Source organism: Rattus norvegicus, chromosome 11 (assembly GCF_021556685.1).
Source record: "Rattus norvegicus strain SHRSP/BbbUtx chromosome 11, alternate assembly SHRSP_T2T, whole genome shotgun sequence".
In the NCBI taxonomy this organism is placed as follows: domain Eukaryota; kingdom Metazoa; phylum Chordata; class Mammalia; order Rodentia; family Muridae; genus Rattus; species Rattus norvegicus.
The window spans coordinates 54,158,475-54,183,613 of record NC_141544.1 but is presented as its reverse complement, the minus strand read 5'-3'; the positions used below and the strand labels follow the sequence as shown (position 1 = coordinate 54,183,613).

Below are 25,139 nucleotides of genomic sequence, written 5' to 3'. Positions count from 1 at the left end.
TTCTCTGTTCAGGTTACTACGCTGTAGCACACCAGAATTTCGTGCTCCTGTATAATTTTCTATCCACTCACCACTCAACCACTGTGACTCATCCCAGATTTCTGGTAATCACCATCCTTCTCTCAGTTTCTCTAAGATAGACCAGTTTATACTGCACCCTGGAGTAAGAGAACACAGTGTTTATTCTATTTAACACAGTGGTCTCTGGCTCCTTCTGTGTTACCAAAATTTGTAACACTTCCTCCAATGAGGACTCCGTCAGGAATTGGACTGGTAGCCATTCATGTTACACTTTAGCAAAGTATATCTGTATCCTGAAAATTCTTAGATAAAGTTGAATTCAAGAATAATGAACTTAGTTGTTTGGGAGAGAACGTTTCAAGTTGGCATACTATCTGTGTTTACTGCTCAGTGCTTTTAGATGTATAGTTGAAGAGAGCAGAATGAAGTATAAAACCGTGCAATTTGGCAAATGAGTAACTTTAAAGTTGCAATAAAGGCAGGTGCAGACAAAGCATTTAACAATTTCTAATTGTTAGGTTATAACTACTAAAGAGAGAACATACAATTTATACTGGTAATTGGGAAAACACCTGGTTTGCAAAACTCCACCCACTAAGAGATTTAGGATATGAATGTAAATTCGTTGGATAATAGAACACTTTGCAGACAGAACTTAACAGACCTCTGAGAGGCTTCACCCAGCATCTGACTGTAACGGAAATGCAGAGACCCGTAGCCAAACATTAGACAGAGCTCAGGGCGTCTTGTGGAAGAGTTGGGGAAGGATTGAGGGACCCGGGGGGATAGGGACTCCATAAGAAGACCGACAAAATAAAATAACCTGGATCCTTGGGGATCACAGAGACTGAACCACTAACCAAAGAGCATATATGGACTTCACCTAGCACCCCCTGACCCCCGCCATGTAACAAGTGTGCAGCTTGCTCTTTATGCGGGTCCCCAACAAGTGCAGTGGGGGCTGTCCCTGACTCTGTTTTCTGTGGATCCTGTTTCCCTAACTGAGCTGCCTGTTTGGCCTCATTGGGAGAGGACGTGTCTAGATTTCAGTGAATTGATGTGGGTTGGTGTGTGTGGGGCGTGGGGTGGCTTCCCCTTCTCTCTGAGAAGGGGAGGAAGGATGGGGGAGGGGCTGTGTGAGAGGAAGTCGGGGAGGAGAGGGGGGCTGAGATCAGAATGTAAAGTGAATAAATAAATTAATTAATGGAAAAGAAAAAGAAAAGAAAAGAAGAGAAAAGAAAGGAAGAGAAAAGAAAAGAAGAGAAAAGAAGGCTTCCTGGAGAGGTGTTTTTCAATGGTCAGGTAGGAAGGATTTCTAAGGCCTCTGCAGTTATGTCTAGCTGAGGCAGGCTAATGGGTATAAGTGTATATGTTACTTGGTGTAGGTCTTACTTTTTTAGGCATGCAAAATGCAAGCAATGATGAGGGTGGTGGAAGCCTGCCCATAGGATCTAGAAAGCCACCGAGGCCAAGCAATGTGTTCCAGGGTCAGATTCTTTACAAAGAGTAATTGAGAAGCCATTGATTGAATCCTTGAATGTGAAACTTAAGTCACAGTTGAGGTACTAGGATAATGTAGATGCCAAAGAAAGCGGACCATTCAACGAGGAGGTCATCAGGCACTCAATGGAGTTGACCAAGTGAGATGTCACAGACAACAGAGCTGGAGTCTGTCAGACACCAGTTGAAGCCGGCCGGTGTGACGCCCTGATGACGTCAGCAGCTGGGTGTTCTGGTTGTTCGCTCTGCTGGGTACTGATCCTGGTTCGGTCTTACTTTTCTTAGCATACGCTGTTCCTGACTTTTAGAATGGGAATGTTAACATGTCATTGTGTGTTAGAAGTATGCAATCTGTTGCTCTCTCTATTTTTTAAATTAAAAACAAGTATATCAAATTTAAAAACAAAACAAAACAAAAAAAAGAACTACAGGCAACTACTGCCTGCTTGGGGAATTAGCCTCTCCCCCTGGATGTTTTCTTTTTGGTTGTCCATTACAAAGTGGTCAATCAGCTCTGAAATCACATACCCACAAACAATAAAAATGGACTTAATGGTTGTGCTTATATATCTGTACACACACACACACACACACACACACATACACGTATACATACATACATACATACATACATACATATGTGTGTACGTCACAATAATAATGTCAACTTGAGGGTTGAGAGGAGTTGGAGGGAAGGTGCCTGGGAGAGCTAGAAAAAGAAGAGGGAAGTGATAGAACTTCAATTAAAACATATTTTTTAAACTTTATATTTATTCATCCACAATGATAAAATTTAGAATTATAATATACAGTGAAACAAATAAAGACATTTCTCAGCGTTTGAAAATATCTAGTAAGTGACTCTCTGAGTTTTTGGGACAATACATCAGTATTCCCAGAGTTTTAAAACATTATATTTTAAATGTGCTTCTGTGGGGCCAGGGAGCCATGGGGGGAGGAGCAGTGTAAGCATGGAGGATTGAGGAATGTCCTGGAAATCTCGTCCTGAGATGACAGGAGTGGGATTGTTCCCCCCTGCCCCTGGCCTGTATGTCCTGGGTGTGTGGAGCTCTGTGCCCCCAGGATTGTCCCACTGCAGGTCAAGTCACCAGTAGCCAGGTTAAGCTTCCTCATGCCTTATAAGGTCATATCCAGTAGCCCCTGGAATCAGTCCTTGGCCAATAATGTACACTCACCCCGAAAGCCCCTACACACAAACCAAATGTTCAAATAGCCTCCCATTAAACTGTGTCTCCCATTAAGCTGAGCCATCTCACAGAAGCTGCCTCTTGAGAGTCTGCTCTTGCTGCCACAGAGCCTGAGGTCTCTTCCACTCCTGTCAGTCCTGCCTCCCTTCTCCTCTCAGGATCCGTTGGTTACAGTGGGGAAGCAGAGCCTGAATGGCATGCTTCTAATAGTCTTCAGACTCTTTGTATTGGAGTATCTGTAAGTCTTTTTTAAAAAATTAAAATATGCTAAATTTAGCAGTACTTATAAAGAACTACAGCCTATAGAAATATTTACTAAAAATCTATTTTAAAATTCAGACTTCCTAGTATTGAACAGCTCTTTATGTGGACACATCCCATTTAAGGATTTAGGTAGCATTTAAAATGCTCTAAACTGTGAGAAAACATCCACAGTATTTACACAAAGTGCCCTGTATTTGTGCACTCAGTGACTGTTTTGTCCTCGTTTCCCTTTTTATCTTATGCTATAATCACATGTGCCTTTGTTTATTTATATCCTTGTATAACTCACAGGCAAGGAAGAACATGTGATTTTTTTTTCTTTCTGACATTGGGTGACTTTTCTCAACATTACAGATTATAAGTGTCCATTTTCCAGGAAATATTGTTATCGAACTTTTTCTTTAGAACTGAACAATATTCCATATTGGAAACATGTGATCTGTCTTTTTTTCTAGTTTTTTCATTAGTATATATTCATTGTATAGGGTCTACTTTCATATAGGCAATTTCTGTCAAGTTTATCATGTACTTTGACTATATTAATCCCACCTATTCTCTTTTATTCCTCTCCCTCCTCATTTCCTCTTCTCCCACTAGACTGTTCATTTCTTCTAGTCTCCCTTCTTCTTTCTTTTCACTCACAGAGATATACACACATACACAGATACACATACTCACACACAGAGATACATATACTCTCACGCACACAAATAGAGATACATACATACACATGCACACAGACACACACAGATATTATAGGCAGACACTCATTCACTCACACACAGACACGCACATACGAAGATACACACACAGACTCATTCACTCATATACAGACACACACAGATGTTACAGGCATGCAACATACATACTCAGACAGACACATAGAGATACACACACATACACAGATACACATACACAGAAATACATATACTCTCATCCACACAGAGACACACACTCAGATATACAGACTCACTCATTCACTCACATACACACAGAGACAGAGATCACAGGTACACACACACGCACACACACACACACACACTCACACAGACACACTCTCTCTCTCTCTCTCTCTCTCTCTCTCTCTCTCTCTATCAGAATCCTACCACCCTCTCCGATGTCTCATGTATTCTTTTACCTGCATTCAGCAGTTTCTCACAATTTTTTATGTACAATGTATATATATCCATTTTTCTGATAGTGTGGTGACACCTAATAGTGTATGTTCTAAGTTCATCCATTTTCTGAAAATTTCCTTGCTCTCATAAATAGATCATCAATCAACATGGATGTTCTAAGAAAGGAAAGAATTTCCAAGGCTCACAAATGAGACAAAGTGTGTGCTGCTTGTCTGTGTCTGACTTTGCTTACTGTGATGATCCACATTTGCATTCATTTTCTCGTGTCTAACATAATTTCATTCTCTGTTATATCTGAAGAGAACCCTTTTGTGTATATAAATTACGTTTTCTTCATTTATCTGTTGATAAAACATGTCGGCTGATTTCATGACTAAGCTTCTGCAATAAAGAGAGATGTGCAGCTACCTCTGTAGTAAATTGCCTTTGAGTTCTCTGGGTGTAAACCCTTAAGTGGTAAACCTCAGGCTGATACTACTTCTATTTTTAGGTTTTGAGGAACATCTATACTTATTTCCATAGTGTCTAGACCAATTTAATCCCAAGAATAGTAAAAAGATTCCCTGTTTCTCACATCCTTCCTGGCATTTAAAGAGCATCTTTGAGATTGACTAAATAGATTTTGGATTAGGAGATACACAGAAACAAACACTGGGATGTTGTAGTTTACTGGGGTGTCAACTTGAAAAGGGGAGGAATTGTTAAAGTCATTTTTGATTATCATCTTAGTTGGACTAAGAAGCATAGCTTCAGGTGTGTCTCTGAGGGTGTTTTCAGAAAGACCTGCCTTAAATGTGGGCAGCATCATGCTTAGAGGTGAGGGGCTAGAATGAACCAAGAAGAACAAAAGGGAAAAGGTACACAAGCATTTTGCTTTTTTCTCTCCTGACTTGCCGAGATGCAGGCAGCCACTCACAGACTGCCACCCCTTAGCCTTTGTAAGGAACTTATCCTCTGAATAGTCAGTGAGAAGACCACACCACCCCCACCAAGTTGCTTCCGGTCAGGAATTTGGTTACAGAAGTGAGGAAATATGATCCAAGTATACAATACTAAATATGGAATCACCCAGTAACAACATGAAGGAACGAGTGCACACATCTCCACTATATGTTACCTCCCAGACCGCCTGCTAGAGGGTCTTAAACTATGAATGTTTTTCACAATTGACTAGGCTTGCTACTGAAAATGATGCGGGACAGTATGTTTAGAAGCTCTTCTGATTGTCCCAAAAGTTCACTAAAATTCTGTATAGCTGAAACCACCAGGCCTGCACCCGCTTTAATAAACTAAATTGTTTCTCATAAGGTGGCTACTTATTTACTTGAATATCAGACCGTATTAGTTTCCGAAACACAGCTTCTACCAGAAAGAGTTTTATTCTTCTTTCATTAGCTGGGTGTGTCTTTCATACTCTGTTGACAGGTCTAAACTCTTGACTATGGATAACCCAATGAATTTTGTTCCATGTTTCTGGTCGTTTCTTTTTTTAAACTTTAAAGGTGATCTCCAGTGCTCTTGGAGAAATGCTAAAAAATGGAGTGTGGCATCCAGTGAAACAACTGAGTAGTTATTGGACAGAAAGATACATATTTAGGAAAACAATAACAGTTCTTAGTCTGGACTTACTTAAGTGGAAATGAATAATGTGAATCTAGGAGACAATTGGCCAAAAAGACAAACAACAAGAACAACAAAATCCCCAGCCAAACTGCATTTTCTGCAGTTGCAGTGAGCAGAAACATGTCACCTGTATCAAGAAGCTACAGCATTATTCAGTGATCTTCTTCTTCCTGCTAGAAATTACCATAGAGGCACAAAAGTTCTTATCTAGAAATGTCACATAGACAATAGAGATAGCTGCTAAAGATGCCTAATGATGTGTTGCCTTTCTCTACGAGAAGTGGAATGCACAGACCATGTTACAAAATTTTAACAGCATAGGCCTTTTATCTTTGAACAGTTTATTTAAGAATTATTATTTAATTTTTTATTGAATATTTCATGTATTTACATTTCAAATATTATCCTCCTTCCTGGTTCCCCCCTCTCATCCCCTTCCCATTCTTCTATGTGGATGCTTTCCCTCCCACCCACCCACTTTACCTCACCACGCTCGCGTTCCCCTACACTGGGGAAACAAGCCTTCACAGGACCAAGGGCTTCTCCTCCCATTGATGCCAGACAATGCCATCCTCTGCTACATATGCGACTGGAGCCATGGGTCCCTCCATGTGTACTCTTTGGTTGGTGGTTTAGTCCTTGGGAGCTCTGGGGAAATCTGGCTGGTTGATATTATTGTTCTTTTTGGGGGTTGCAAACCCCTTCAGCTCTTTCAGTTCTTTCTTTAACTCCTCCATTGGGAGTCCCCGTGCTCAGTCTGATGGTTAGGTACAAGCATCCTCATCTGTATCAGTAAGACTCTGGCAGAGCCTCTCAGGAGACATCCATATCAGGCTCCTGTCAGCAACCACTTCTTGGCATCAACAATAGTGACTGGGTTTGGTGGCTGCAAACAGGATAGATGCCCAGGTGGGGCAGTCTTTGGACAATCTTTCCTTCAGTCTCTACTCCACTCTTTATTCCTGTATTTCCTCCTGTGAGTAGTTTGCTCTCTCTTCTAAGAAGGACTGAAGAATCCACACTTTGGTCTTCCTTCTTCTTGAACTTCATATGGTCTGTGAATTGTATCTTGGGTATTCCAAGCTTTTGGGCTAGTATTCACTTATCATTGAGTACATACCAGGTGTGTTCTTTTGTGACTGGGTTACCTCACTCAGGATAATATTTTCTAGTTCCAACCATTTGCCTAATAACTTCATGATGCCATTGCTTTTAATAGCTGAATAGTACTCCATTGTGTAAATATACTACATTTTCTGTATTCCTCTGTTGAAGGACATCTGGGTTCTTTCCAACTTTTGGCTATTATAAATTTTTAAAAGTATGTATGTGTGTCTGTGACTCTCCATCTCTCCGTCTCCCTAGCTCTCTGTCCCTGTCTCTCTGTCTCTGTCTCTGTCTCTCTCTGTCTCTGTCTCTCTCTCTCTCTCTCTCTCTCTCTCTCTCTGTGTGTGTGTGTGTGTGTGTGTGTGTGTGTGTGTGTGTATTCATGTTGGTGCCTTCAGAAGCCAGAGGAAGGCATCAAACTCTGTGGACCCATAGTTAAGATCAATTGTGAGCCACTCAATGTGCTGGGAACTGAATTCCAGACAAGAACACCAAGTTCTCCTAACCTCTGAGCTGTCGCTCCAGCCCTATCCAACCCTGGCTTTTAACATGGATTTTAGGGATCCAAACTTCCCCAGACTTGCAAGTAATATATTTTACTTGCTGAACCATATCCCTAGGCCTTATTTAAGTAAAAACAATTTTGTAACTAATTTATAAATACATACTACATGGACATCCTAATTTTATCATAATAAATATAATAAATAACTTTTGTGTGTTTATTAATGTGTCGGCCATTTTCCTAAGGACAACAATTTTCTTTAACTCACTTCATCTTTATAGTATTTCTATAATGAATGTGATTGTTATACTGGTTTAACAAATGGGTCGATTGATGTACTAAGAGCCTAAGCAGCAAAGCCAGGCCTTAATAAATGCTTGCCCATCTTGATGAACCTTGAAACAACACTAGAGTCTTCATTAGTCGTTTGGAAAGTATAAAATGTCACCCTAAACCTTTATGTCTTCCAACAGAAACATTTGGAAAAGAAATGACAGACCGTGTGCTTCTGTGGCTACCAAGGACTTTTGTAGACAAGTTATAGATGACCAGCAAGTAAGTGATAAGGGAAACAACTAGAAAAGCTTGAGATGTTTTTCACCCATACCCCAAGCATCAGTTTATGATAATCGTTTCAAGACTCCGTTGTACATTGATTTTTTAAAAGTAATTTTCCTCATATTCTCATAGGGGGCTTAAGCAAATGAAATTTTGCACTTGTGATTCACTCGCAAGGGGACATACATGAAAACTTTCAAGAGTGGTAATGTAAAAATATTCTTTTCAGCTCCTCTGGGGACAGCATTGGAGGTGTTGTTACATTCTGAATCTTTTAAGAGCTCCTAAAAGGCTGGCAGCAAGTTCTCCATTTCTCAGTGGTGATAGCATGTTGTACTTCTGACTTCCAAACTGTCTTTTGGTTACATATGTGATATGTTATATAGTTGTCCAGCTTTCTATATCTTTCTTTCAGGAAAAAAAATCTCTAGGAAGTTTAAAATAAATCAAATCTCTGTCGTATATATTGAATATGTCCTAGTGTGGTAGAATAGAGACCAGAGAACATTTACACGGAATTAACACGCAGTGTTAATTATCCTTCTTCACCCCCATGCTCTAACCTTGTCTTCCCGCTGTTACCCAATTCAACCTTTCCACCCCCACTTCATACCACCTGCAGTCTCTCTGTCCTTGAAATTTCCACACACCATGAGTTTTTATGAGTTTTTTTTTACCTTCTATGCTTTGATCTAAGCATATATATCTAAAGATTCAAAGCTAACATCCACATATGAAAGAAAACACGCAGAATTTGTCTTTCTGGATTTGGGTTACTTCACACAGAATGATTATTTCCAACTTCATCCATTTACCTATGAGTCTTGTAATATCACTTTTCTTTACAGCTCAATACTATTCCATTGTGTATATGAACAATATTTCCTGATCTATTCACGAGTTGGTAGATACATAGGTTATTTGCTTCTCCTGATTATCTACTGGACATTAAGCAGAGATGAACAAGGATGGTGAAGTGTCTCTGCAGTAGGATATACAGCCCTCTGATACAGTCCCCTGGGTGCTATTGCTGTATCATAAGATAGTTGCTGGCTTTTTGAAAAACAGTTACATTGATTTCCACAGTGGCTGTACCAGTTTGTATGCTCACCAATAGTTAATAAGTGTTCCTTGCTCCTGTGTCCCCAACAGCTGTCATTTGCTTTTATTTGTTTTATATTCTTAGTCATAAAATCTAACTAAAGTCTCCAGGTAGATTAAGTTTGCAGTTCCTTGATGGTTAAGGATTTTGAACATTAAAAATGTTCTTGGCTATTCTTATTCTTTTCCTTTTGAGAGCTCTCTGTTTGGTTCCACGGCTTAAGTTTTAATGGTTTACTTTCACTGTGTTTAGGGTGCTCTGTGGATGATCCGGAAAGCGTCATGTAGATCCTGCATAGAGTTTTTGGCGCATGCTCTCTTCACTCAGCTTGCTAACTCACGCTTACCCTCGATAATGTCTTCCCTTTGTAAAAAGATCCGTCTTCATTTCTATTTCTAGCTACATGCTTCTTGTCCAATTCCCTTGGGCATAAGAACCCAAACGATTTCAACAAGTGCCCTGAGCCACTGTGGCCAGTGCCCTACAGATCAGACCCCTGTCTGCAATACCATCCACACGGGTTATTTCTGATGAGCTTTTAATTATAATGAGAAAACAATTGCTAAATGCATCACACATAATTAGATCACGGGCTACTCTCCCCCTACCTGCAGAGAGTTCCTATTTATATCCAAATCTTTGCTGCAACTTTTAGGAGATGTTTAAGTTTTCCTTCTCAAAGTTCAGCTTAGCCACGGGCACTCACTGCAAGCCATCTGTGAACAGAACTGTGGAGAGCCTACCCCTGGGTCAGAGTGCGGCTTCCACTGTGCTTTGCCCTAGAAAGCAGAAGAATAAGCGCCAAATGCAGACATGCTCGTTCCAGGGCTCGTATCCCTCTTACTCATGTTCGTAAGTGGCCCAGCTGCCCAACAGGGCATGCATCCCACCCTGAGAGAACAGCAATCTTAAGGGGAAAATAAAAAGGTACTGGAGCAGGCAGGTTCCTTTGGTATTTCTAATTAGGGAGAGAACATACTTACTAAACAACCCTAATCAATGACGAGATTAAATGCTGATTCACATGGAGACTCCGCTAAATCAGCAAATGGCATAAGGCTGCTTAGAATTTTCCTTTGTAAGAAGAAAGTGATGTCTTTGACAAGAATTGACCACGTTTTTAAACAGAACCAAAAATAAATGGCATAATCTATAATGATAAACAAGCTCTCTAGGTGCCAGGTATTTTTTTTCCTCTAGTGAGAGTTTAAATAGCTGCATAAGATTTATATTTTTAAGATTCAAACTTATTCTAATGATAGTCGGATAAAAAGAAGCTTTTATGTTAATAAGAAGGCTTAGCTAAGGTCAAAGGGTAAAGCTTTTTAAAGATTGTGAATAGACACACATAAATGGATGAGAGATTATTTAAAGGCTCTTTTAAGATTTTTCATGTCTTTCTGGCAGACAAGAAAAATCTCAAAGCGTGTTCAAGAGTTTGCTATCAAAACGCACTGTGCAGCCCCCTTTCCCCGTTTCAATGGACCATCAATCTATACAATGGCGGCCGTGCTCAGCTCTGACACTGGGCTGGACGCTGAGAGCAGTCATCTAGTTCTGCAGGACCAAGAGCTCCCTTTTTGAGCTTTCCACTGCCCGGAGACCCCAACACACCCCTGAAATCTGTAAGTGTTAGCTCACATGAATAGGAGCCCATCTTTTGGGGGAAGAGATTCTATTGTATAGCCTTTAATATTTCTTTATTTTTCAGCGTTGGGTATGGAGATGAGGCTGAAGAATCGCCATATTTTCGGGTGTTCTGTGACAGAAGTCCAGTCTCACTTTCCGCCAACACATTACGGACAGCAGTCCCACTCTATTGGATGACGCATCCATAGGATTCCTTCAGTTCATAAACTCCATTAATGTCTCTCAAGCCTAATGTTTGTAGGTTTTAAATGACATCTTCAGCTTAGTGTATGTTCCTATTCTTACTTTTGAAAATTACACATAATATTTTGAAACTTGATTTTTGATGGTTTCCCTACTTTGGGGGGACTTCCTTAGTTAATTCCAACAATCAGAGCATGCGCCGTCTTTCTTAAGCCCACTGACTTTGAACAGTAAGCAAGCCGACGAAAATACAGCCTAGATTTTGATCTGGCCTTTGTATTGATTGTAAAATACATCCTAAGTGGGCGCTTCAACAAAACCTCCTCGAACCTAGCACTACCAACGTTGCAAACATATAAAGGGGCATTTCCTGTTAATGGATTAGCACTGCAGCCACAGTTGTTATCTTCCTTTTGCTTCGATGCTTGGGTATATTGTCATTCCATCTGTGACCCTGTCTTTCAAAGCTTCCTTACCAGTAATCATGGGTGCCTGCCTAGACCTGCCTGAGTCTGCAACTTAGTTTCTCTTTTTAGATGCCATTCTTCTGAAGCCTGAAACTGCCAAACCATTAGAGAAAGAGAGATCTTTAAAAAGAATAACACAAGTAGAGGCTGAAGTGGCGGGGGCAGGGTGGGGTTGAAGTCACACTACTAACTTAGAAGGGAGAAACCAGAAGTTAGTACTACAAAGGAAGGGATTTTTTTTTTAACTGTATGACACTTGAGTGGTTTATTTGGAACTTGTTCTCGCCCTTTTCATCTTTTACAGTTCCCTCCAGCTCTTGACTTAAGCGGGAACATGGACACTCGCTTCTGTAATTCATCCTGGGTAATTGGCAATACTTGCTACTGCAAAATATCAGCAGATGAGTAACAGGAGATTTTCATCCTGGAGAGCTCCTACTTATAAAGTATATTGTACAAGGCATATTTATACAAAGTACATGATATGTTATTAAAATAAGGCAAGTTCTGTATATTCCTTGGAAAATTAATTTAATAATCACCACCATTGGGAGAATTATTTCCAGTAGAAATTGGTTTGCTGTGACAGGGTTTTAAATGTTTCAGGCCAAAGTCCCTGCCTGCACCGTCCCTTCCTACAGCCTCTTAGCATGCCTGAAAATAGGAAGAAACCAAATGGTTTAATTTGATTTTTTCTGAACCGCTGTTTGATCACATTTAAAATTTAATGTATACTCTCCCACTGTTGATATCTCGAGGTGCACTAAGTTCATGTTAAATATCCTTAACATATTCTTTACTCCATTTAAACCTGTCACCTAGTCATAACCGTTCATGTTACCTTTCTTCTGCAACCTCTGTATGTGCCCAGAGCTAAGAGCATCATTGCCACCAGGCACAAGACTTCCTGTGGCTACACGTGTATCTGACTTCTGGTCTGATTTGAATACCTAAAGTGCATATTTCTAAAAAAGCTCTTTTAGAATGGTTAACAGTGCATACAATATTTTCCCTAACTCTGTATCAGATAGTTTTTTACATTAAGTAGAGAAAGGAGAATCTTCACATTTGTTAAGTAGGTTGTGGAGCCTTTTTTCTTTCCAGGGCTGAGGACGGAACCCAGGGCCTTGTGTTTGCTCTGCAAGCAGTCTACTACCGAGCTAAATCCCCAACCCTATGGAGTCATTCTAATATTTACTCCAGACTGTGAGGTCTTTGCTGTGAAAACGGTACAGATGGAATGTTAATGACTTACACAAAGCTGGGGTGTGAACCCATTTCCTATTGTAGCTAGCCGAGGGGCAGGAATGCAGATGTAGACCGGTTTGGAATTTTGAATTTAAGAGAGATTAAAATCTCTTTCTGAGAAAATAAGCAAGTCATATTAAACAGTATTAATTATATACCTCAAAACTACATATCTGGTGTTTGAATGATCGAGTGCTCAGATTTATATTGTTATTCAGTTCCACGTAAACAAAGAAAGAGTCTAACCGAATTGGACCTTTCTTCTGAACCTACACATCACCCGATGAAGACTCTCAAAGGCAGATGAGAGGATGAGTCACAGTCATGATACAGACAAGCAAACTGAGAGGCTCCTCTGGAGTAACATCGGCTTCTAAGATTAACCACTGAGGAAACATTAGGGAGATTTTCCATTTCAGTCAGAACTTACCTATTTAAAGGTCCTACTTGCTCCTCCATGTAGTTTATCATTAGCTAACACACCCTAGTGTTTTTCTTCACCCTAGCCTCAAAGAAACGATCCTTTAAAGTGACCTTTCTAGAAGTAAGAAATAAACAAATGACTGACTGTTTTTACACAAACACTGACCAGCTTGTCTGTTCTCTCTCTCATGATCCGGTGGTTGTTCTCAGATGGAGGTTACGGGTTAGAAGTAGATGCTGTAGAAATTATGCTTCTTAATATCAGGATGGGATGTGAAACAAAGGATCGGTACTTCTATACAAAACATAGTTGCATATCTCATTTAAATTTGATTAACAGGAACCAAATTAACATCTGCACTAGAACAGCTTTGCTAATACATCAATGACATGGGAAATATCTTGAGGGACTGCCAAGTTCTGTAGCATATAATCAATTAGCAGACGCCCAGCAGGCATCGCCCTTCAGCTGGTTCTAAGAAGCGCGTCCTGGTAGCAATGGGGAGGGAACATGCTTCCTGTCCTTGGTTTAATATCCTAGCCCTAGAGGAGCAGCATCCCTGCAGCAATACAAACAAAGGAATACTTCACTGTATTACATGTAGGAAACAATAAGGACTTCATGTGATGATCGCATTATGTCTTTCAAGACATGATTATGAAGGAAATCCTTGGGAAATTAGCTAGAGTTGAATGAGAGGAAATACAAATTACCTTTGGAAATGTGGCAGTCCTTGCTGTTAGGGGAGAAAATGTACAGGGATCGCTTGTGAGAGGGTTTTAAGTCAGGAAGAGCGAGCTGAGTTAATTTTAGATGGAAGGAACAGGAACACGTGGAGAGCCATAAATGTTTTATGCCGTAATTTTGTTTCACCTGATTTGTATGTAAGTCATGAAAACCGAACGGAGCCTTTTCTCCTATGAAAGCTGGAGGCAAATTTGGCTTACAGCCTAGAAGAATAGAGTGTTGGGGCGCTCTCTCAGATCCTCCTCTAGAAGGGAGTTTTTGTGTTTCTGTCTTAGAAATATCATCTTCCTTCTGTCATTCCCAGTGGCTAAATGACAAGGGCTATTTCAATTTTTGGCTAGTATTAATAAATAATTCAAATCACTGTTAAATTTCATAATATCATCTCTACCAGATATATCTAAATTCAGTGTACCACAAGTGCCTGCTGCCCACAGGGACCAAAGAGAGTGTCAGGTCTTCTGGACTAATATAAAGGATTAAACTACTAAAGAACAAATCTGGGTGTATCTACTCAATTCTAACCAGTGAGATATTAATTATATAAACTGGAGCTATATTATAGTGTAAATTAATTTTCCAGAAAGAAACCACACATATACTGAATGTTTTACACAGCTGGTCGACTCATTGCAACACTAGGGAAGTTGGAATGTTGCAAGTCTAAACCAAATATCTTGAGTTCTCTTACCCAGTAATTCTTAATTGTTCATATTGTGTATGACCTAATATCCTTGCACTTTGATAAATCCTTCTGGGATGTAAAACAGACCTTCTACCAACTTAAAAGTTAAGAACACTGTCAGATAGCATGTGAGGTTTGTAGCAGTCCCCCCACTTTGGTGTAACAGCCTGTCTATGCTTTGATGCCTTTAAAAAGTGTCTTTATTTATAGCTTCCTTTGTTTTGTTACGATAAAAGGTCATAAAGGGCTGGAAGATAGCTTATACATTCAAAGACCTTGCTGATCTCACAGAGGACCTGGGTTCAATTCTCAGGACCCACACAGTACTCACAACCCTCTGTAGCTCCAGTTCTAGAAGACCTGACACTCTCTTTGGTCTCTGTGGGCAGCAGGCACTCATGGTGCATTGACATATATGCAGAGAAAAGACTCAAATACATAAAATAAAAAGAAATAAATCTTTATAAAAATTTCACTAAGCAACTGTTTTGATGGAACATGGAATTCGGGCATTTTAAGTAGGTGGTCCTGGGCCATGGTCACCCATCTTTGTTACCATATTAAACTATTTCTGTTTGAGGTGAGGGCTGTGATTTGTCTACACCATGAGTAATTGGTTCTAAGAGCTTAGTTAATGTAGATTTCCCCCTTCTCTTTGGCAACAACAGTAAAAAGTCTCCACGCCCTTCTCACCAATCATTTCTCAGGAAATAAACAGGGCAGAACATCATCAAAACTAAAATTCTTAATCTTAACTTACATAATTTTTGTTTCTACTTTTATTGATAGTACTGTCAATCACAAATTCTCTAGCCACAGCCTTGAAGGACTACACTAAAGGACATGAAAGTATGTTTACTGTTAGTTCATTTTTACATATTCAGGCTAAGAAATAAGAGGGAAATATTAGAATAATTTTAAGAGGTGGCATGATGTTACATCAAGCAAACCAATGCACCTCTTGGGACTTTTGGAAAGTTAGAATTTCCAGTCTTGCCAAGTAGTCCATTACCCTGTTGAGTGGGCCAACTCTCTTGGATACATTGCCGCCATATTACCATAATTTATACCATACCATTACTTATGATAAATAGACAAAAATTTTGATTAAAAACATAAAGAGTCAGCATTCACATAAGTGCAAAGTAGGTCTGCATCATTTGGGTACGTTGCAGGAGAGCAGCTCCACACTTCACTAAACGACAGGAAGCAAGGACTTGTCACAAATGGTGCCATGAATTACCCATGAAAAACTTTACTAAATTCTGAAACTGCAGTTCAGAATGTTAGATACGTTTTCTCATTTCATAATTTTAGTTGGATTACTATTTAAAGAGAGGACAGAATATTAATTTTCTATCTTAAAAATGTCTCCCAATCTTTTGGTTGCTGGCTTTTCTTCAAATCATTTTCCTTTAGTGAAATGGAACTTTAGTTAGAATCTCTATAGACTTGCTCCCCTCCCCCCCAAAAAATTATGCTTTCTGTCAGCCTACTTAGTTTTCAACTCTCTTTTGGGGTCCACTCCAAGTGATAAGGCGGCTCTCTGGTTATTGTTTATGTAAACCCTATGCTGAGGGGGCACATGGGGTACAAATCCCTTTCCCCCTTCGATGTTATTTCCATAGCATTAGATATTACAGATATGCAGGCTGCATTGCCTGGAGTCATTTACATTTCTTCTAAACTCTTTTGGAAGTATTCATTTTTGTATTATTCTTCCATCAACTGTGAGAAGAGTTCTGTTGGTTCATGTGGTGGTAGAGAGATGTACTTGGGGTACCTACCTGCAGGGATCCTGGGGGGCAGAGAGCCTCCTGCAGTCACTGGATGTGGTGCTTGGATGCCATTTAAAAACCCAGCCCTTAGGAAGCTGGGGCAGAAGGCTTCCACCCCAATCGCTGGGAAGGATCCTTGGAAAAGATAAAAAAAATGATGTTAATCAAAGTCTTATTCATGGAAAAGTTAATGATCATTTACATCCAATTAAACCGCAAATCAATAATGACAATAAACTTTGTAAGAAAGTTATGAAATTAAAGTATTGGACTATAGTTTTCCCCCAGAGATTTGTAAGATCATTCTATTACTCTTGAGAAAGCTCTTCTTGCTGGTTATATCACCCTGTTGAGAGCTATAATAAAATCTCCCTTCCCTTTCCTTCCTCCCTTCCTCCCCCCCACTCTCTTCCCCTCTCTCTCCTTCCCCTTCTCCCCTCTCTCCATCTTTCTCTGCTCTCCCACTCTCTATTTCCCTCCCTCTTTCTCTCCTCTCTTTTGAGACAGGGTTTTACTATGTAACCTTGACTGGCCTGGAACTATCTTTGTCCAGTTGATCGGGTCTGCCTCAAATTCATAGATACTCACCTGATTCTGTCTCTCCAGTACTGGTATTAAATTATGCACCACTACACTTAGCTCAAAGTTTCTAAATCTATATTAGTTCCAAGAACAGGCTATGAAATGATGAGACAGACATGAATGTCTGTCACTGATATCATCTGCTTTATCCACAGCCACATGAATGATAAAAATGAAGAAAATTGTCCCGATAACATCTGAAAACTGTGTTTTGCCAAATGGAACAATGCCTTGCTCTGGAAGCATCAATACCAATGGCTAAAATGAGCATAGCATTTTATATTTATGCATATTTAAACTATCTATTAAATAGTAAGCATACACCACTATCTTAATTCTGTTAAGGACATGATGGGAGTTTGTAAAGGTAGAACCATTTTCCTTTATCTTTTTATGAAGTAAAGCAACAGTAAAGTGTTTGGAAAATTATTAATCAAATTACATAATGAGTCTCTGAGCAAAAGGATATTAATGTAGATAAGCGCTTTCATCAAAGACCAATGTTCCTCAAACTAACAAACTGAAGTCTAGAGATGGGACGTGGTGTTACAGAGTTGACCAGGGACAAACTCCACTGTGGAGTGAAAATAAACAATGAAAAATATCCCTATTTGAGAGATTGATATTCTTTGTGTGTCAGTTGGAAAATCTGATTCTAAAAAAAAATTAAAAATTGGTATCTCAAGGACATGAAGTTAATATAATCACCCTGAGGAAAGTTTGATGTTCACCAAATATTAGTGAGCGGACAATTCTGGTAATCCGAATGGGCAAACTAAAATGAAATTCTAGTTGGCCACAAGAAGCACAATTCACCGAGGACTTCTATCTCATTATGTCTCTAGAAAGCATACTAGGGCAATGACTTGTCTATATCGTGTCTGAGACGGGGAATCTTCCCATGTTCTGGTTTAGCAAGTCCCATATTTGTAAAGAGGCTTTACTCTGACTTGTGGTTTGAGTATAAAATATCTTTCCTAGACTTGTTTCCTTGAACACTACTAGGTCTCCAGCTAGTTAGTGGTATTTTAGAGATTGTGAAAATACTTTAAAGATGGAGTTTTCCTTGAAGAAGCAGATCACCGTGGGAGAGCCCGAGACTCTGAAGTTTGGCCTCAGTTCCTGTCTACTTTGCAGAAGTACTCTGATTAACTCCCTTATTCCATTACAGCCATGTCCGTTCTTCAACCAGGGGGGACTGTATCTCCTCAAACTAAAAGCCAAAATCAACTCTTCTTTCTCTCCTCTCAGGCATTTGGTCACATGAGTAAGACAAGTAGTCCGTAGTAATATTGTTTTCAGCACAAAATCTTTACCAAAAATAGGTTAAAGCTGGAAGCGTCTCTGTCCTTGAGTCTGAATTCATAGCAGAGCTGAGTACTTTCAGCATTAAGAAAGACATGTGTCGGGGGTTGGGGATTTAGCTCAGTGGTAGAGCGCTTGCCTAGCACGCGCAAGGCCCTGGGTTCGGTCCCCAGCTCCGGGGGGGAAAAAAAAAAAAGAAAGGCATGTGTCACACATACTCAGGAGGAGACCAGAGAGTGTTCAGTCAAAACTTCAAAGAATAGTGAAAGACATGCATTTCTTCTCGTGACTGCATGGGACATTCATCACTGATCACGAATAGTTCCTATGTGTAAGTTCTTCCATAGAAGGCATTTCATACATGGCAGTGCTGTCTGCATAGTGTTTTCTGGAAAACACTAGTTACTAATGGTGGCATTTCACTGAATGCCAGGGGGATGGAATCTTATATATGCGCATAGCATTCTTACTTAAAGTCACAAAAGAAATGATATCGCTATGATGGAAAAAATAATGGCAAGAAATACACTTTCTATTATGTACTATGATGTACTATGATAACTAAAGTGGCCTGTGTTTTATGCGTATATTAACAAGTAAAAGTTTCGCTGACAGTGATTTATTAAAACCAAGTAATAGAAATATCGGTTCAAGTATATTAGATATTAGGAAAGAGAATAACTTAGTCACATAGAACAATGAATAAAAGGCTATAAATGAAATGACCATGAAAGCGACTTAAAACGAAGCTATTCAGAGCGGTGACTCTGAGTAATTGAAATATGGTGCACATTTCGAGATGTTGACTTGTATTTACTATTTTTTGAGAACCCCATAAAAACTACCAATTTAGAAAAGAAGCTCATTATTTTAACTCCTTGGAAAGAGCTAAATACAAATACTACTTTATTGCTCCGATTACATTGATTACTGAGTGCTGTTGTGACAGATGTCATACCTAATAGCAGCTTTCCTTCCCCTAAACTTACTGCACTTTTCACGGTGGTTTTGTTATGTTTTTTTTCCCCCTGTGGTTAAAAAAGTGATTCATTGTAGTGTCTGTTTCTTAAAGAAATGTCACTTTTATAAAAGCTAATAGAACCCCATAAAAATTCTGTGCATGGATACACATTCAGAGAGATCAGGCATTATGTGATAATTGTACTCTACCATTTTTTCTTTAATCATAGGGAATCAAATTTTCAGACTAGTTAAGGGTTGACTATGAGATGTCCCTCCACAGGTATTTGTTTTCACTGGTTTCTTCCCTAGTAGGTGGGGTTATTAGGGAACTTTCTAGAAACCTTGGCAGATGGTACTTAGCTGGAGGAATTAAATCACTTGGAACAGGTCTTTGGGATTATCTTAGCCTTAGACCTTTGTTGCCTTTCTCTTTCTGTTTTCTATGCACTAAGAGATAAACATCGACTTCTACCATATGCCCCAGTAACATGACATTCTGTCTGAGCACATGGAGCCAGGATGAAAATTTTGAGCACAAATAAATTATCCCTCTCTTTTAGTTGTTTTCCTCAAGTATTTCACAGCCACAATAGAAGTAACTAACACAGGTGAGTTGATATAGAACAATTTTAGTAGGTTCAGTCAATCGCTTCCGTTGTTCACACTCGACTTCCATTTTTTAATTGTGAAACATATCAATAATTTAGTTTGTATTGGAAGTCACAATGTCTACAACTATAGCATGAGAATTGTCAATTTAAGTTTCGGTTTTAGTTACAGTAGAAGAGTAAACGTTAAATATTTATAACACGAATACTTGTATTTCTGGCTTGTTAGATTCTTGAGTCTTTCATTACAACAGTGGTTCTTAGGTTTAGTGGTTCCAGTATACTAAGAACATCATAAATTGGGATGGGGGAAATCATTATAGGTACTTAATAGATAGAGGGTTGGGAGCCTTGCAATATATAACATACTACTATCAAAAGGAAAATGCTGTCTCTTTATGCTAGTAGCACCTATGGAAAAATGTTATGCTGAGTAAAGTATGATTATCGCAGAAGAGGGGAAGAAAGATTCTAAGAGTCAGGGACCAGAATGTCTGTTGCCAGAAAATATCTTCTATATATGATAAGGAAGCTATAAGAAATTTCAAAATACGCCCGGCCCGCAGCAGCTCTCTGCTCCCAGACCCCGTGAGAGAGAGACCCAACCGCCTGGTCAGGTGGGCACTCCTGAGGCTGCAGAGCGGAAGAGACCACCAACACTGCTCACCCCTGCCCACATCCCTGGCCCAAGAGGAAACTGTATAAGGCCTCTGGGCTCCCGTGGGGGAGGGCCCAGGAGCGGCAGGACCCCTGCCTGAGACACCGCCGGAACCTGAAGGAAACAGACCAGATAAACAGTTCTCTGCACCCAAATCCCGTGGGAGGGAGAGCTAAACCTTCAGAGAGGCAGACAAGCCTGGGAAACCAGAAGAGACTGCTCTCTGCACACACATCTCAGACGCCAGAGGAAAAAGCCAAAGACCATCTGGAACCCTGGTGCACTGAAGCTCCTGGAAGGGGCGGCACAGGTCTTCCTGGTTGCTGCCGCTGCAGAGAGCCCGTGGGCAGCACCCCACGAGCAAACTTGAGCCTCGGGACCACAGGTAAGACCAAATTTTCTGCTGCAAGAAAGCTGCCTGGTGAACTCAAGACACAGGCCCACAGGAACAGCTGAAGACCTGTAGAGAGGAAAAACTACACGCCCGAAAGCAGAACACTCTGTCCCCATAACTGACTGAAAGAGAGGAAAACAGGTCTACAGCACTCCTGACACACAGGCTTATAGGACAGTCTAGCCACTGTCAGAAATAGCAGAACAAAGTAACACTAGAGATAATCTGATGGCGAGAGGCAAGCGCAGGAACCCAAGCAACAGAAACCAAGACTACATGGCACGATCGGAGCCCAATTCTCCCATCAAAACAAACATGGAATATCCAAACACACCAGAAAAGCAAGATCTAGTTTCAAAATCATTTTTGATCATGATGCTGGAGGACTTCAAGAAAGACGTGAAGAACTCCCTTAGAGAACAAGTAGAAGCCTACAGAGAGGAATTGCAAAAATGCCTGAAAGAATTCCAGGACAACATAAATAAACAAGTAGAAGCCCATAGAGAGGAGACACAAAAATCCCTGAAAGAATTCCAGGAAAACATAAATAAACAAGTAGAAGCCCATAGAGAGAAGACACAAAAATCCCTGAAAGAATTCCAGGAAAACACAATCAAACAGTTGAAGGAATGAAAAATGGAAATAGAAGCAATCAAGAAAGAACACATGGAAACAACCCTGGATATAGAAAACCAAAAGAAGAGACAAGGAGCTGTAGATACAAGCTTCACCAACAGAATACAAGAGATGGAAGAGAGAATCTCAGGAGCAGAATATTCCATAGAAATCATTGACTCAACTGTCAAAGATAATGTAAAGCGGAAAAAGCTACTGGTCCAAAACATACAGGAAATCCAGGACTCAATGAGAAGATCAAACCTAAGGATAATAGGTATAGAAGAGAGTGAAGACTCCCAGCTCAAAGGACCAGCAAATATCTTCAACAAAATCATAGAAGAAAACTTCCCTAACCTAAAAAAAGAGATACCCATAGACATACAAGAAGCCTACAGAACTCCAAATAGATTGGACCAGAAAAGAAACACCTCCCGTCACATAATTGTCAAAACACCAAACGCACAAAATAAAGAAAGAATATTAAAAGCAGTAAGGGAAAAAGGTCAAGTAACATATAAAGGCAGACCTATCAGAATCACACCAGACTTCTCGCCAGAAACTATGAAGGCCAGAAGATCCTGGACTGATGTCATACAGACCCTAAGAGAACACAAATGCCAGCCCAGGTTACTGTATCCAGCAAAACTCTCAATTAACATTGATGGAGAAACCAAGATATTCCATGACAAAACCAAATTTACACAATATCTTTCTACAAATCCAGCACTACAAAGGATAATAAATGGTAAAGCCCAACATAAGGAGGCAAGCTACACCCTAGAAGAAGCAAGAAACTAATCGTCTTGGCAACAAAACAAAGAGAATGAAAGCACACAAACATAACCTCACATCCAAATATGAATATAACGGGAAGCAATAATCACTATCCCTTAATATCTCTCAATATCAATGGCCTCAACTCCCCAATAAAAAGACATAGATTAACAAACTGGATACGCAATGAGGACCCTGCATTCTGCTGCCTACAGGAAACACACCTCAGAGACAAAGACAGACACTACCTCAGAGTGAAAGGCTAGAAAACAACTTTCCAAGCAAATGGTCAGAAGAAGCAAGCTGGAGTAGCCATTCTAATATCAAATAAAATCAATTTCCAACTAAAAGTCATCAAAAAAGATAAGGAAGGACACTTCATATTCATCAAAGGAAAAATCCACCAAGATGAACTCTCAATCCTAAATATCTATGCCCCAAATACAAGGGGACCTACATACGTAAAAGAAACCTTACTAAAGCTCAAAACACACATTGCACCTCACACAATAATAGTGGGAGATTTCAACACCCCACTTTCATCAATGGACAGATCATGGAAACAGAAATTAAACAGAGACGTAGACAGACTAAGAGAAGTCATGAGCCAAATGGACTTAATGGATATTTATAGAACATTCTATCCTAAAGCAAAAGGATATACCTTCTTCTCAGCTCCCCATGGTACTTTCTCCAAAATTGACCATATAATTGGTCAAAAAACGGGCCTCAACAGGTACAGAAAGATAGAAATAATCCCATGCGTGCTATCGGACCACCACGGCCTAAAACTGGTCTTCAATAACAATAAGGGAAGAATGCCCACATATATGTGGAAATTGAACAATGCTCTACTCAATGATAACCTGGTCAAGGAAGAAATAAAGAAAGAAATTAAAAACTTTTTAGAATTTAATGAAAATGAAGGTACAACATACCCAAACTTATGGGACACAATGAAAGCTGTGCTAAGAGGAAAACTCATAGCGCTGAGTGCCTGCAGAAAGAAACAGGAAAGAGCATATGTCAGCAGCTTGACAGCACACCTAAAAGCTCTAGAACAAAAAGAAGCAAATACACCCAGGAGGAGTAGAAGGCAGGAAATAATCAAACTCAGAGCTGAAATCAACCAAGTAGAAACAAAAAGGACCATAGAAAGAATCAACAGAACCAAAAGTTGGTTCTTTGAGAAAATCAACAAGATAGATAAACCCTTAGCCAGACTAACGAGAGGACACAGAGAGTGCGTCCAAATTAACAAAATCAGAAATGAAAAGGGAGACATAACTACAGATTCAGAGGAAATTCAAAAAATCATCAGATCTTACTATAAAAACCTATATTCAACAAAACTTGAAAACCTTCAGGAAATGGACAATTTCCTAGACAGATACCAGGTGTCGAAGTTAAATCAGGAACAGATAAACCAGTTAAACAACCCCATATCTCCTAAGGAAATAGAAGTAGTCGTTAAAGGTCTCCCAACCAAAAAGAGCCCAGGTCCAGACGGGTTTAGTGCAGAATTCTATCAAACCTTCATAGAAGACCTCATACCAATATTATCCAAACTATTCCACAAAATTGAAACAGATGCAGCCCTACCGAATTCCTTCTATGAAGCCACAATTACTCTTATACCTAAACCACACAAAGACACAACAAAGAAAGAGAACTTCAGACCAATTTCCCTCATGAATATCGACGCAAAAATACTCAATAAAATTCTGGCAAACCGAATTCAAGAGCACATCAAAACAATCATCCACCATGATCAAGTAGGCTTCATCCCAGGCATGCAGGGATGGTTTAATATACGGAAAACCATCAACGTGATCCATTATATAAACAAACTGAAAGAACAGAACCACATGATCATTTCATTAGATGCTGAGAAAGCATTTGACAAAATTCAACACCCCTCCATGATAAAAGTCCTGGAAAGAATAGGAATTCAAGGCCCATACCTAAACATAGTAAAAGCCATATACAGCAAACCAGTTGCTAACATTAAACTAAGTGGAGAGAAACTTGAAGCAATCCCACTAAAATCAGGGACTAGACAAGGCTGCCCACTCTCTCCCTACTTATTCAATATAGTTCTTGAAGTTCTAGCCAGAGCAATCAGACAACAAAAGGAGATCAAGGGGATACAGATCGGAAAAGAAGAGGTCAAAATATCACTATTTGCAGATGACATGATAGTATATTTAAGTGATCCCAAAAGTTCCACCAGAGAACTACTAAAGCTGATAAACAACTTCAGCAAAGTGGCTGGGTATAAAATTAACTCATATAAATCAGTTGCCTTCCTCTATACAAAAGAGAAACAAGCCGAGAAAGAAATTAGGGAAACGACACCCTTCATAATAGACCCAAATAATATAAAGTACCTCCGTGTGACTTTAACCAAGCAAGTAAAAGATCTGTACAATAAGAACTTCAAGACACTGAGGAAAGAAAAAAAAAGAAATTTCAAAATACAATCACCTAAGTTAGACCTGCATAATGACTCCACCGACTGACATGCTTACATGGAAAGGAAAAGCTCAAAGGAGGCCACTCCTAGGTGATGAACTAAAGGCTTTGTTTGCGGAAGAGTAAGACAGCCTTCTCCAGGGCAGACTTTCTAGTAAGTTATGGATCCTAACTGGTCAGTTTCCATTAAATGGACTCAGCAGGTTTTGTGAGCATGCATGCATTATGTATGTGTGTGTGTGTGTAGTGTGTGTGCTTGCTTGCAAGTGTCTCTCTCTCTCTCTCTCTCTCTCTCTCTCTCTCTCTCTCTCTCTCTGTAATTAAAGAGGAGGAGGAGGTCATGAATTAGAGAAGGACTTAGGGTGTAGAGTAGAGGAGTTGAATCGGGAGACAGAGAGTAGACATGATGTGATACAATACTCACGTATGAAATTCTCAAAAATAAAAGGTTGCTGTCTACTAGGTTATGTACTGAGGCTACAAAGAGACATTGAAATGCCCTGCATTCTGATATCTGACTCCATAGCAGAACTCAAAGTTATGTTTCTATGTC

The 25,139-nt window shown here is 39.7% G+C and overlaps 1 protein-coding gene across 1 annotated transcript in view; it reads right to left on the bottom strand.

Annotated features, from left to right (window-relative positions):
• Epha6 (Eph receptor A6) overlaps nt 1–25,139 on the bottom strand; it is a 962,116-nt gene that overhangs the window by 203,816 nt on the left and 733,161 nt on the right. Inside the window, 1 exon segment of the mRNA NM_001419529.1 lies at nt 16,219–16,344. Coding sequence (NP_001406458.1) covers nt 16,219–16,344 — 126 coding nt within the window.